The 14,306-nt window shown below is 31.4% G+C and overlaps 1 protein-coding gene across 2 annotated transcripts in view; it reads left to right on the plus strand.

Annotated features, from left to right (window-relative positions):
* Positions 1-1,265: 1,265 nt before the first annotated feature.
* The window catches only part of LOC106690537 (uncharacterized), a 90,383-nt gene continuing 77,342 nt past the window's right edge, over positions 1,266-14,306 (plus strand). Inside the window, exon 1 of one of the 2 annotated variants that reach the window (XM_014435988.2) lies at positions 1,266-1,342. Coding sequence is in view for 1 of the 2 variants with exons in the window: in XM_014435987.2 (XP_014291473.1) it covers positions 1,295-1,342 (48 nt within the window). In the remaining variant the exon portion in view is untranslated. The remainder of the gene's footprint in view (positions 1,343-14,306) is intronic. The other variant, XM_014435987.2, reaches the window with a different exon arrangement.

Consider the following 14,306-nt stretch of genomic DNA (forward strand, 5'->3'; position numbering starts at 1 on the left):
GGGTTGGTCCAATACACTACATGGCCTTGTCCGTTAACTGGGTTGATAAGCCACAGGTACTTTTAGGTCATTTCCTCCATATTCTTATATATGTGGGTTCGTCCGTTGAGCAAATCGTATCGTCTATCGGCTAGTGAAGGAGATAGGCAAGCAAAATTAAAACAGTTACTCTGACAATGTACACAATAACAGTTACACAACTGCTAAATGTAACAAGTTATCAGGATATCCGGTAGTTTGAAATTAACAAGGGATTGAGAGTCAGGACGTAATACAAGTTAAATATAAAACAAATGTTGCATGTCAATTAGTCTGTCAATAAAACGGGGTTATTTAAATGAGCTCCAGTTGGTAAGAATTATAAAAAGATACAAAACGAATGCAATAAAGGAACTGAATTAGAGACGTATTGAATGTAAAACAATTATAGTATAACGTTACTATACTTATAAAACAGGTAAAGAAATTATTTTTTCAATGCACTAAGTCCGGTACTAATGAAGTCCAATATTATTGACTGTAAATTTTTAAAAATTCACTAAAATTTAAATCAGTAAGAAAGAAAAAAAAATTACTAAAATACAATTTTTTTAATTACAAATGAATAGTATATCTGGTTAATATTGCCTGATTTCAAACAAATTCTTAAGTTTTTGTAGCATAATACTTATTCAAATTTTTTTCTGAAAATTTGTAATGACATTAATTTAATATAACCTGCTGAGTACAATTTAGTAGTGTTGTTGATTTTTTAACAGATATTGCTTGAATAAAAAAGTCGATGAAATAAATAAAAGTAAAATTAATGAACTTTAGATTTTATGGGAAGCTTTCGAAGCATCTGCGCAACATGGTTCAATAGAATTCTTTATTTGTTTAATGGCCAGAAAAACTGAAAAAAAAAACTTAAAACGTAACAAACATACAAGTATTTAAAAAATGAAAGGAGTAACATATAGGTACCAATTAAAGTAACAAAACGGCTTCGAAAAAAAAAATGTTCTCGAAGTAAAATGTTACGCTGGCAAAATAGTATACCCAACGAGCGAATTGTCACTACCAAATCAAATTTATTAAGTCAAGAGCTCAGAATGGGACTATACTCGACCGTTACTGGAAGCGATAACTAGTCTATACCGGTCCCGAGTCGGATAATTAAAACTTGGTAGACTTGTGAAATAGGAACGACAGTCCCTACCTGAAGTCAGGATATACCTGAAGGAACGGGGAGGGGAGAAAAGAGGAGCGGTGGGGGGCGGCATTCCAGCGTCCGTCCAGTCTGGAGTGTCGTGCCATGACGGTTGTTGTCTTGTCTGTCCGGGGTCTGGACTACAGAATTCAGGTAACTGTTTATTTATTCTAAGGTTTAGAAATTGGAGACTAATCTCTGCTCCACGAATTGTAACCTTGGGATACTAGCTACAACTGATTCTGTCAGTTCTTTTCTAGCTATGAAAGATTTATTTACTTCAAAGAGAAAAACTATTTTGCAACGGTCATTGTGTTCCAAGCATGATATTTGAAATAGAATTCGCGATAACATCAGCTATGATGAAGCACGTCCACAAATTTTGCTGATGCACCTACCTGTTGAAACAGCTTGCTTACCTGAAAGGCATTTCGCACGGGTGACCCACACCTGTTTTACAAATGATGATTAGGATAAGAACATACCATGGATAGTAATAACAATCTACAATTTCGTTAGCTATGGGCTTCAAAGATCTTATATTTTTTTAAAACCTAGGTTAATATTATTAAATCTAGAAAACCAGCCAGTGCAAAACCGTATATGGTGTACTGGTGTTCAATAGTTTAAGTGCAGATATCAAGTTCATTCATATGATATCATATCATATACACATTTGGAGAATAAAAAACAATGTATAAATATATGTTTATATAATTTTAATTAAGTTGTTTTGCTGTTCGTTCCATTATGAGTGATAAAATCCTATTTTGTTAGAAGTCTTTAAGTGAAAAAAAAAATTTGATAAAGTTCGATTTTTATTATGTCCAAATTGCCCTAAAGTAAAATTATTGTTAAACACTTCAATATTGAAGGTTTGAATTGTCTGAAAAAGGTGTACTTTTGAACGTATATATAATATATCAATAAAAATAGTATAATCATTTACTATTTGAGTTTTTTTTACCGCACCCGGACCATATTCCATTCATCTATACACACTGTCAATCAATAATCTTCCACCAATATATCAATAATTTCTTTAGATTTGTATTTATCAATTATAAAGGAATTCAATGTCAATTTCTAAGTACTGTATGATAAAAATTTATTTATGAGATAACAGGAGATAATAAACTTAACCATGTTTGTAAAAATTGTTTGGTTCTTGGATAATACAATAATGTTAGTATTTTCTCAGAAGAAGAATAAAAATATATAATTAATATAAACTAAAGACTCATTTAACAGATGACTAGAACTTTAATTGAGTTATAGGCGAGAACGGTACCGTTTATAACAAATATATAATAAACTATTGAAAACAAGTGCTTTGTCCATAATGGACTACTTAATTGACAACACTTAGTCATCTTTGATTTATTTAGTTATATGCTTGTGTAAGAATAGATCTTTAAGTTGTACTAAGCTGATCCTTAAAATGAGAAATAAATTTGTTTCACTGTGATATATTTTTCATATTAAATAATTTCGTCAGGTATCGCTTAGGATGATCGAGCAAGCGTTTTTTTTTATGGTCAAGGTTTCAACAACAAAAAAATACGTGGGAGTACCTGATCCAGATGACGTATGAATGGGTTCTTGAAAACTTTGATTTTGAATTATATATGTATATATATAAAATATTTCATGATCAGATTATTAATACAATCGTTATAAAATGAAATTTTTATTACATCTATGATATATCTTTATCGTTACAATCTCATAACATTAATTGTACGGTGCAACAAATTGTATTAAGTGAATTTAAATAATTTTCCATTTTTTCATTATTTATGCTCTGGTACTTTAACTTCTTGAATAATTGGAGTCAAATATTTTCAGAATTTGTCTATCCTCGGCATGATGAAAATACATTATGAGGATTGATAATTTATTTGATAATGGTTGATCTCAAACCGCAAAGAATACCAACTGTTTGATGAGGAAAATCTTGATTGTTCAGTTCATTATCACATAACGGTGTCATGACAGTTCAGCATGACAGGACAGTGTTCCAGCGTCAATTTATGGTATTATATCAATAATGATTAAAATATGGAGAAATAAAATAATGTCGAAATTTCCTCTGATTTGATTGATTCAATCTGCATTATTAAATAACAAGTTAGTGAGAGCTGAATCTCATCCATTGCTCCATAAAATGCAAATTTATGACAACATGAATTGGCACTGAAGTTTGTGGTACTTTCTGCTGACCTTTTCAACGTCCTCTCTCGCCCACTGGGGCGATGCAGCGAAAATGGAACTGAACTCATCTCCGTTCTGCTTAATACTAATTTTGATATTCTCCAGATTTCTTGTAGAGTGTCAGGAACGAAAAGAAAGTGCAGCTCAAAATAGAAATACTTAAGCCTCGAAGCAGTGTCATTCTTGTTTCACAAAGCTTTTAAGTACAACGGGATATCTTTAATTTGCTTCTCGAGACTTTGAAATCATAAGAGAAACTCGTTTCACACACTTCTGAATACTGTCTTTAGAACGGTTTTTGGGACCATCATCAGAAAGGAATCCCTGTAGCATATAAGCCAATATTAAATGAATTAATACCTGCAATCAGATATAAACAGAAGTAACTAAACGTTTAAGTACCACTCACAATTATTTCTAACAGATTAATGATTCATTCTTTGTTTTAATATAAACCTCTGTATATTAAACATAGAAGGAGAAATTTATAAAATCATGAGTATATATTTAAATATGATAAAAACTTTTAATAGGGAATATATTGCAATTTTATAGATATTAAAAAAGCATCTGTTCCCATGAAGGGTGAGGAGTGCAGTACTTTGTAAGTCCAGCGGTTGTGCAAGGAGGTGATTTGTTCAGATTCACGCACGATCGCCAGATTTTTACCCAATTAAGGGTATCCACTTTATGAGCCTCCATGGACCCCGACAGAGCTTGCGAACCCACTGGGGTGATTCCCGACTACAGTGAAACAGAAAATAATTATCTGCCTCAACTGGATTTGAACCCGCGTACTTGGAGTTAATTGCACAATGCCTTACCACTGTTACATTACATGGCTTCGATCTATACCCTTATACAACTCATTTTACTTTATTGCTTATTACTTATAAACTATGGTATGTTTTATAATTTGGAAAAAAACAAACTGAAAGAAAAAGAAACCGAAATAGTTTTGAAATAAAATGGAATATAGATCGTTAATGATGGTGGTACCATAAATATTTATTTAGTTTTCTTATGTTTATATCTACGGGTCATTGTTTTATTATAATTTCCTCTTTAATTTATAAAAGGGTTTTAACAATTAGGGCAAGATTGACAGATTTGTATAACTATTCTTTTACAGTGATTATAAGTAATGAATTATTTTTTACAAATTTTAGGTTTCTATTTTGTAATACACATATAATTTGTTTTAAGATGGTTCAAGTTTTGCAGCTCTTAGTAGAACAGGCATATAATGTGATTTATGGAGTATCAATTTATTTGTTGGAGATTTAATTTTTTATAAAATGATGTATGAAATTGCTTTTTGAATAACTGTTTATTATCTAAGGTGGCGCCTTGGAATTACACAATTTGGATAATGGAGTTGACATAAAACTATGACACTTACATATATAGTCCAATTCTTATCTTTTAAAAATTACTTATTCCATTTGGAACGAAAGTTCAAATCAGAGCAATCTCAAGGAGTAGATAAATTTACTCAGACACTATTTGTAGTGGATATATTGATATTCTGTTAGATCGTATACTATATGAAAAAAAAAAATAGGACTTGGTACCGCAGATGGCAATGGGTAATATTTTAAAGGGTAGGAAAGTGGAAATAGTGCGGTACTACCACCTTGAAAAGTTAAAGGGAAGAGAAGAAGTCTTGCTGAGGAGGTGAGAGTAAAGAAACCAAAGAGTTCAGCCCCCAAATAGGAAGCGGCTGTAAACCTCTTCTTCCCAAAAAAAGTAATGCATGGTATCTTTCCCGTCGGGTAGAACTGAAAAGAAACGAGTAGGTATGAAGTTCACGCCACTTGAATTATTATCGCTGATATATTATCAGTTTCTAAAGGTTTTATAATGATTTCTACTTACATAATTTAAAATATATAATTTAATTAAAGACCATTGAGATATAGTACAAATTTTTTATTAATTCCATAGAAAAATAACTGGTTCTGACAGGCTCTTGACCTGGGAGATATGCGGTTAGATAGCTTAAAATATCTTGAGCGCTGCCCTTTTAGACAAATAAATTATAAATTAAATGACGTAAATAAATTTACGTTACAACTCCTAGTTTTAGGAGATCACCAGACTCCCCCTTCCATTTGTTAGATCCCAATCTAACTAAGGGGAGTCCCATAATTTCGTACCGCCAATAAATAAGTATCTGCTTCTACAGTTTTAACGGAACTACAGTTTTAAGACTTTATGGAGAAAATAAAATAGTATTAAATTTTTTTAATCATTATCACAAAATGAAATTTTTAATCGGAATATTATATCGTTTCGAAATTTTAAAAAATAGATAAGGTGTTTAGAAGACAAAATAATTCCTTTAAGTTTGGCCAAAATAAAAAAAAATCTTAGTAAACAGTTTTTCTGTTGATGTGACATTCCTCAACACATTTAAAAATCTATAAATATAGTGGAGACAATTAATGATATAAATTGCATAAGATACTTTCAGTTCAGCCCATAACGGTTTAGTTTGCAGGTTAATCAGTACTTTATTTTTGTATGAATAATTAAATTAATATTAAATTTTAATGGTAAAGAAAAAAAAATTAACATAAAGTTTAATATAATTTCAATTATTATAGAGTGAAATCTCTCTCACTCACTCTCTCTCTCTCTCTCTCTCTCTCTCTCTCTCTCTCTCTCTCTCTCTCTCTCTCTCTCTCTCTCGTCGAAAGACGCTGTTCATCCCTTAGTGTATGAGGCCACGCCTCACATCCATAAAGAACAGTGGGAAGGATAATAGTTGTAAATTCTAATTTTTAAGTTTTTGGATAGAAGACGCGAGCTAAGCAGTTTCGAAATTGAAAAATAACAAGCATTTCCCGCCTTCAACCCAGCTTTTATTTCCTCATCATTTCGTTTTTTCTAGTTACCATAGAACTTAAATACTAAAACTTATCTACCTGTTCAAACGTATTTCCTCCTATATCTATATCAACGACATTGTTCGCGTTTGTACTGCTAACCATATATTTTGTTTTATCCGTATTTATTTCAAGATCTAGTTTATTAGCGTGGTTGTATTTAGTTCAATAGATTCTTTGTCATCACCCAACAATACCAAATTATCTGCATACACTAGCACCGGTATTTGACCACCCAAAGTTAAACCCTTTTCGCTATTCATCACACTTTTAATGACGTATTCCAGTGATAGATTAAATAAGATAGGTGATAAAGAATCACCTTGTTTTAAATCCGACCGGACCTGGAATTGCTCAGAATAATGATTACCGCTTCGTACCTTATTATACGTTTCATATATATATCAGGGGAAGATGGTTGGGGGTGCGGTCAAAATAAAACAAATAAGTTGATGTAACTTATTCAATCGTACCAACGTTTTGACTAGAGTTTCTAGCCTTCATCAGGACTAAGAACAGAACAGCAAAACAACCAATGAATATAGAAAATAATTGGTAGGTATCTTGTTCTGTTCTTAGCCCTGATGAAGGCTTGAAACTAGCCGAAACGTTGGCACGATTAAATAAATTACATCAACTTATATGTGTTTTATTTTGACCGCACCCCCAACCATCTCCTTGTATAAGTCATCCACGGTCAACTATCTCTCATAATTATATATGTGTGGTAATGTTGTTTATTAGCAAACTTAGTTCATTAAATACTTGCTAATGTTTTAAAAAGACTCGTATTTTTAAAATAATGGAAGCAAACATATTTTTCCGAATTTGATAAAACTTACTCGTATATCATACGCATTAGTTTTTTCACGCTAAATATTTCCCTGAGAAATAGTTTGTTTAGAGATTTCAAGAAATGAAATGATTCTTACGCAAAAAAAGTTTTAAGATCTACAACTTAGGGCTATAAACATATTTGATTGACCAAAAAAAGTTAGTGAATTTATTATTGAAGTTCAACAAATTTTTCTAAATTGATTTTAACTTTACGTCTAGGATTTTTTTTTTTCTGGAAACACTCACATTATGACTCTAAATTTATTACTGCCTGTTATTTGTAATCTACAAAATCAGTTCTACAGTTCATGAAGGAACCGGGTTCCTAGTAGTAGGGAATGACGGATTATAATTTTTTTAATATAAATCACTTTTGTGATACTACTACTGATACTACTAATACTTCCTATAATATGCAAATTAAGTGATAAAGGAAAAAAAAATCGTTTCTCTTTCTTCACCTTTTACCTACAGTTAACTTATCTTCCTACATTTAGAGGAAAATCCTCAATGCTCCTTACTTTGTCACAAAAAAAATCATACATAAAGACCTTAATGTTCCCTATGTAACCGATCTAGCCCGAACCAGATATCACTCCTTCCATTATAAACTCTCTAACCACTCAAACCCCCTAGTTTCTAATCTTGCATCCTCTTCCATTCCTGACAATCCTCCGAGGCACCTGAAAAGAAGATGGCCACGAGACCAGCTAATGTAAAATGTCATAGAGTGCTGCCAATGGGTAGTTTCTCTACACGCCTGTAACACTCCAATTTAACTTAGATCAGATTTACTAAATATATTATAATGTACAGTTGTAAATAGCAATAAATAAATATTAAAAAAAAAAAAAAATTTAGAGGATAGTTAAAGATGGGTGGAAAAGTAAAAATCGAGCATCAATACAATAAAACAAAGGAGGACCTATGGAGGCCCAATATGAGAATTTGAAGATTATTTTTAGGTACTGCCACTATTTTTTTAATTTGTGATACAATGACTTAAATGTGGCGGCAGACTTGTACACTTGTTAGGTTAGTTTAAGTTGGGTTAGGAAGCAGTCAAGCCCCCCAAGTCCTACTTAGCAAGCACACCTGCGGAGGCCTCTCTCTGACCCGATCCGAACCGGGTCACCGAATAAAAGTCCTCTCTCTGATCATTATTCAGGACTCAGCACAACCAACGGGCTCTCGTATCCCTTGAATAAAATTATATCTTTCTTGTTGTTATTAACAAGAGTCTGAGCTCTTTTACGACTCTGTTATGCATGTTAAAATATATCTGAGATAAAATAAAAACCTATATATATATATTTTTTTTTTATTGTCGAATATACAAAATTATTTTAAAACGTCAGTATTCTAGTGTCAAAGCAAGTTTTCAAAGTCAACCAACTTACTGGCTTTTTTAGCATTTTTCTTAAGTAACCAACATTCAATCAAGTTATTATGATAGGTGACTAAAAGGTGCTTTATCATAATTCCAAAGTTCTCAATTTGACTAAACATCTATCATCCATTAATAACTATTGCTATTTGGATCCAAGTGTCAGCAATCGTACTTCCCAACACCTGAAGATATTGGTTTGAATCGTTACCTTTTACTCTTAAATATATTTTATGTATAAATGTTGGGGAGACTTGTGCCTTGATGATAGTGTGTACCAAAATTTCCTTTTCAGTATTTTTGCCATGAGCTGTTATTTGTGCTTTAAAACTGTTCAATGACCAATTTTCCTGAGTTGGGGTGGAAGTTATGGGGAGACTGGTTGTCCACGTACTATTGTTTCGAGTTAATTTGAAATAAATATTTTTAGCCATGAAAATAACAACTTTTTATTTATTTATTTTTTTATATGAACGGTTACTACTATATTTTGAAAAGGATTAAAAGTATCACTATGTGTACATCTACGGATCTACTCATCCTTATATATTACATTTATATCCAATCATATTCTTGTAAAAAATTAATTTAATTTTATATCAACTTAAAAAACTGATACTAAGTTTCTTCTAGTTTCCCGTAATGAAAACTAGAAGAAACTTAGCTTCCACTAAAAAAATTGTATTTACAATATTTATATTGTATACAGTATAGTATATTGTTGGTTGACAATATGTGATATAAGAAGTAGATGGTTCAGGTTGCGTTCGGAAAAAAACAATATATATTTTCAACTACTTACTAAGAGCCAAAGTTTCGACGCGCATTTCAGGTATTCAGGTCTGATTGGATTAGCTATAAATGAACAAATTGAAAGGAATCTTATAAAGTAATCCTCTCTGTCCGTATATATACAACCACTCAAATCAGAGCTTTGTACGATTGAATGGAATCGTACAAAGCAATATTAAAAGCAATTGTTCATATCTTTACACCCACAACCACTCTAATAACCCCTGAAAAACCTGATGAAAACCTGAAATGAGAGTCGAAACATTGCACCATCTTTAGAAATATGTATATATTATCTATATCATTATAATAAAACAGGCAGAAGCATATCAGGCTTATTCGCCTTTTGAGTTATTTTACGTAGACGAAGAATGTTTGAAACTCAAAACATTAGAAAAAATTTTAATAAAAAATAATTTGAAATAAAATTCAATTTAAAAACCGACAAGCACAACTTATCATTAACATGTTCGCAAATAGTTAATTTATTAAAAAAGTAATTTTTATGTATATATATTTTTTAATTTATTTATTTTATTTTTCCGCCCACTTTGTAACGTATTATTTTACTTCTGAAATCAAATTCCTTCAATTGCCTTAAGAAAACGCTTATGCATTTACTTTCGATGGTCACAATAAGGAATTAAAATAATTATCGTTTATCAAAGATAAAATATGTCATAAAAATGTTATTTATTGAAAATATTTTTAATTTTTTTTTTAATATTAGCAATTTTTAATAAATATTTTCAGATTACAATTTTTAATTAACATTAGTTACCATAAGAGTTCATGCTTAAGTATGTAAGAAAGTAGTTATAATACTTATTGTATGTATCACATTAAAGCGTTTTCGAAGAAATTTGTATGAAATAATATTTACAGAAAAAAAAAAAAAAAAAAAAGAATATTTTTCTTCGTAGTTAAAAATGAAGTTAGATGAATAAATGCTAGCAATGGAGAGATAGGCTGCTACCGGTTTTCTCCCTGAATCCATTATTTCCAGTCCAGAACAACATTTGCATTATTTAAGTATCAATCAAGGGGAATAAATGTTTTCTTCGTAAACCTGTTACCCGGTAGCCTAATGTCCAACGATAGAATATAGTATAATTTATTCAATGCCGAATTAAAAAAAAAATATAAGAAAAAATCTATAGACGTTTTAAATTGGATTGTATAATCAAAGAGGCATTTATTTACGCAGAAATTAAAAACGGATTGACGTCTTCTCAGAATCCCCATTTATTTCGACGATTTATTATCATTTTTTTATTGTTTATATTTTTTTTCAGAGTCATTTAAATGGTTGATTTCGCCTCCCGAAATTATTCATACAGGCTTTTAAATTATTCGGATGGATTTATTTTTATTTTTAATAGCGGTTAGTGTGAGGTCAACGGTTTATTTGTGGGTGATTGCCCTTTCAAGTACTGGCCAAAACTACTATGCTTTACTTCCATGTGCATTATGTTCCGCTTCGTCAATTAGGCTTCCGATAATAATGATATAAATTAACGAGCACTGTATATTTGTGTATGGTGTAAATACAAAGCATTAGAAAATATTTTGTATATGTACATCTGAAGCGAGTACTTTGGTACTTGGAGTATTTTGGGCCTCCCGTTGGTCAGTTGTAAGACACAGTCTCACCAATTTGATGTCTATTGGCGTTGCCGGTTCGAATCCGGCCTGGGATTTTGACTTTTTTCATTGAGTGGCGGTCCCACAAATTGAAAAACTTTGACACCCAACCATGCAGTATAGATTCTCTAATGGGAGGGAGCCTTGGCCGAAAAAAAATATATTCTTCTATTTTTATTAAATGTGTACATGTTTTCGTTAATTAGAGAATAAATTAGGGGAAAAAATTTATTAATCCTTATCGTGTTAAGCCATCTCTCACGTGATAACAGTACTTTTGTCGTAGGTCTCGTGGGAGGTGAAAAGGCGAAATTCGCTCTGGCTAAATGCAGACACCATTTATTGCCTTATTAGCAGGTAATTGACGGGAATCAGAAATTTCGGGTAAAATGGTTCAGAGCTTTACGTTTTATGTAGAGCTTTAGTGCCATGTCACACTAGTTCTTTTAGTTAATCCTTAGATACTTTTTCAATTACAAGGAAGTTATTATATTTATTTAGATTTTGAATTTCAGAACTTAGACACTTTTCTGGGGCCCCAGACATTTATTTTTGAGGCCTAGGATAAATATAATTTTTGGGCCTTTTGCGGATTTGTTTTTGGGACTAGGGGCGAATTTATTTTTAGGGCCCTTGGTGTATTCAATTTTGGAGTCTGGGGCGTATTATTTGAACTTTAGAGCATAGTATAACGCCGGGGTAGAGGTATTTTTGAGCATATATGATGGATATAATTTTGCAGCATTGGGCGACTTTGTGTTAGGGGTCGGGGGCGGAGTATTTTTAGGGTTTCGGGACGTATTATTTTTGGGGCCTGGGCCTGATACAATTTTAAGTTCTTAGGAAAATTAATTTTTGGGGTCCGTGGTGGATTTGTTTCTGAACCTGGAGTGGATTCATTTTAGTGGTCCAAAGCTGAGACTATTTTAGAACGATGTTTCCTCATCTATTGTCATTCCAGTTGGTAAGATTGATATTTTAGAATACTTTTCCATTGATTTTTTTTTTTCATTGTGGTCCTAAGGATTTTTGTCTCTATCATTTTGATTGATCGTTCATAAATAAAAATAAATCCCTCTAGTTGTTCTTAATAAATAAATAATATGATTTGGACATATACGGCTTCTAATGTCAAGTTCCTTCACTACTTTTGCGAATTGCCAACTCTTTTAAACACTCGATAGAATGGAGATAATATTCTTCTTAATCCTCTAAAAGCAATCTTGAAACATCAATCTTGAGGCACGTAGTTTACAGAGTATCGAACGTAACCTTTGAAAAAATATTATAATAATAATATTTTGTGGAACTCTTACTAACAATAAACAAATATTTATTATTCGTCACGTTCTAAACCGCAACAATGTGACGTCACATAGATAAGCTTTGGATCCAAATGACACTCGAGACATCCAAGGACAAGAAATAGTTCAAATACCATTTCCTGTCATATTTTTTATTTCTTTTATCATCCTAATAAATTCTTAGACCACTTCAATAGATAAAAAGTAAAAAAATAAATTATCAGTAATTTTAATTTTAAACACAATAGGCATTTTCCCAATAACATTCAAAAGCTATTAAATCTTTTGAAGTCTTGCCTCCCTTCCAAAAAAAAAATCTTTGAAAACTTAATTTTAAAAGTAATGTAATTAGAATATAGAGAACAGTGTAAAATATTTGCATGAATGATTTGAAAATTACTGACTTAAGTTCTTTAATCCTATGTTGGAGTAATAAAATCACCGGCGGAAACAGTAGATGATAGTGTTCAATTGGATAGGAAATATAATAGTAATATTTATAATGTAATATTAAAATTTATCCGCAGTGGATTTTTTAGTGATAATTATTTAGCCGTCGGACAGATATAAAAAAATATTGATTGAAAGACTAATATTACGTTTAATTGTCGTTAAGTTATATATAAATAATAATAATATATATAAATATTAAACGAATAGGGTTAGTGTTTTCATTTTGCAACACTAATCTTAGATTCATATTAGATGCTAACGTTTAATATTTTACTGTCTGTTCGAAAATACCAATAAACAATCGAATCTAATTACTAACGCACATGTGCGTGCCCTTGTTCGTGGTTGTATTCGTGTTATACGTGGATGTAAATATTCATGTGCATGATTAAAAAATAAAGCTATACCACAACAATCCATATAGGATTTAGGATTTTTTTTTCCTGACCTCCTAGAAAAATAAACATAAACAAATTAAATATATACAATTTAGGATTCAATTTTTGGCTAGACTTATGGTTTCTTGACTAACCTTAAGAACGAGAGGTGGCGTAAAAGCTTTGTGCTCAATCGCCTTGTTTATCTCCCGCCCTCTCTATAGGGCATTGAGCTACCCTAATCCCGAATATTCATTCATGTATGAATTATTAAAAAATTTAAAGAGAATTATTACGTTTTTTGGAACCCGGTAACGGAAGACTGGACTTTCTCTGGACGATACAAACAAAAAAAAAAATGAGGTAAACGAAAAAGTCTAGTTATCGGATTAGTTGGAAGCATTAGAGCGCAGTGTTAGTGATGACGTAACTCGGCTTACGAGTGCAGCCCAATTTGAAGGACTGAGCTATAAAGTTTCCAGTCAGGCCATTGGTTATTTAATTGTACATTTTTATTCCATTCAGGACCCTGCCTTGCCTGAATACAGAACAGCAGGAAATAGTAAATGACATAATTTGGGCAATCGTAGCTCTCTTTCGTAACTCCTAGTCTGCGAACTTCCAGTTTTAGGAAATATTACGGGGGCAGGCATCGAAATGTATTGGTGTCGAACTCCTTTGTCTCATATTTCATCTAGAAGATCAAACAATACTTCCAGGATAGGTTTCTTTGCATAATATTTAAATTGGTCTGCATTGCACGTGTCCTTTAACGATTACTCATGACGCATGATACTTGACTTAAGAACATGATAAGTGGAATTCATTCATGTTTAAACAGAATTAAATTAAGTAGTTAAAAAAGAAAATAGTGTAATTAAAAATAAAAAATTCAATTCTAGAAGTACATGCATGGGTTATGCACATTTCTTGTAATTGACCTTTGACATTAATTTTCAATGAAATGACTCACTCCTTGGACACAATAATAATACTTGTAGCTTAAAAATTGAATGTTTTTAGAGTTACTTAAGGCGAATTAACCTTTTTAGACTTTTTATCTATACATATAATTAAATAACAATACAAAATCAAAAAACTCAACAATGCTACTGTCCAGGATTCAGAGATGTTGAAATTAAGTAAAATTAAAATTAAATAAGATATTACTTAGTCCAAAAATTTTCCATTTAGACTTATAGTGTGCCCTAAAGAAAG

This window comes from Halyomorpha halys, unplaced genomic scaffold (genome assembly GCF_000696795.3).
Source record: "Halyomorpha halys isolate HHAL.00 unplaced genomic scaffold, Hhal_1.1 Scaffold1752.1, whole genome shotgun sequence".
NCBI classification, from domain to species: Eukaryota; Metazoa; Arthropoda; class Insecta; order Hemiptera; family Pentatomidae; genus Halyomorpha; species Halyomorpha halys.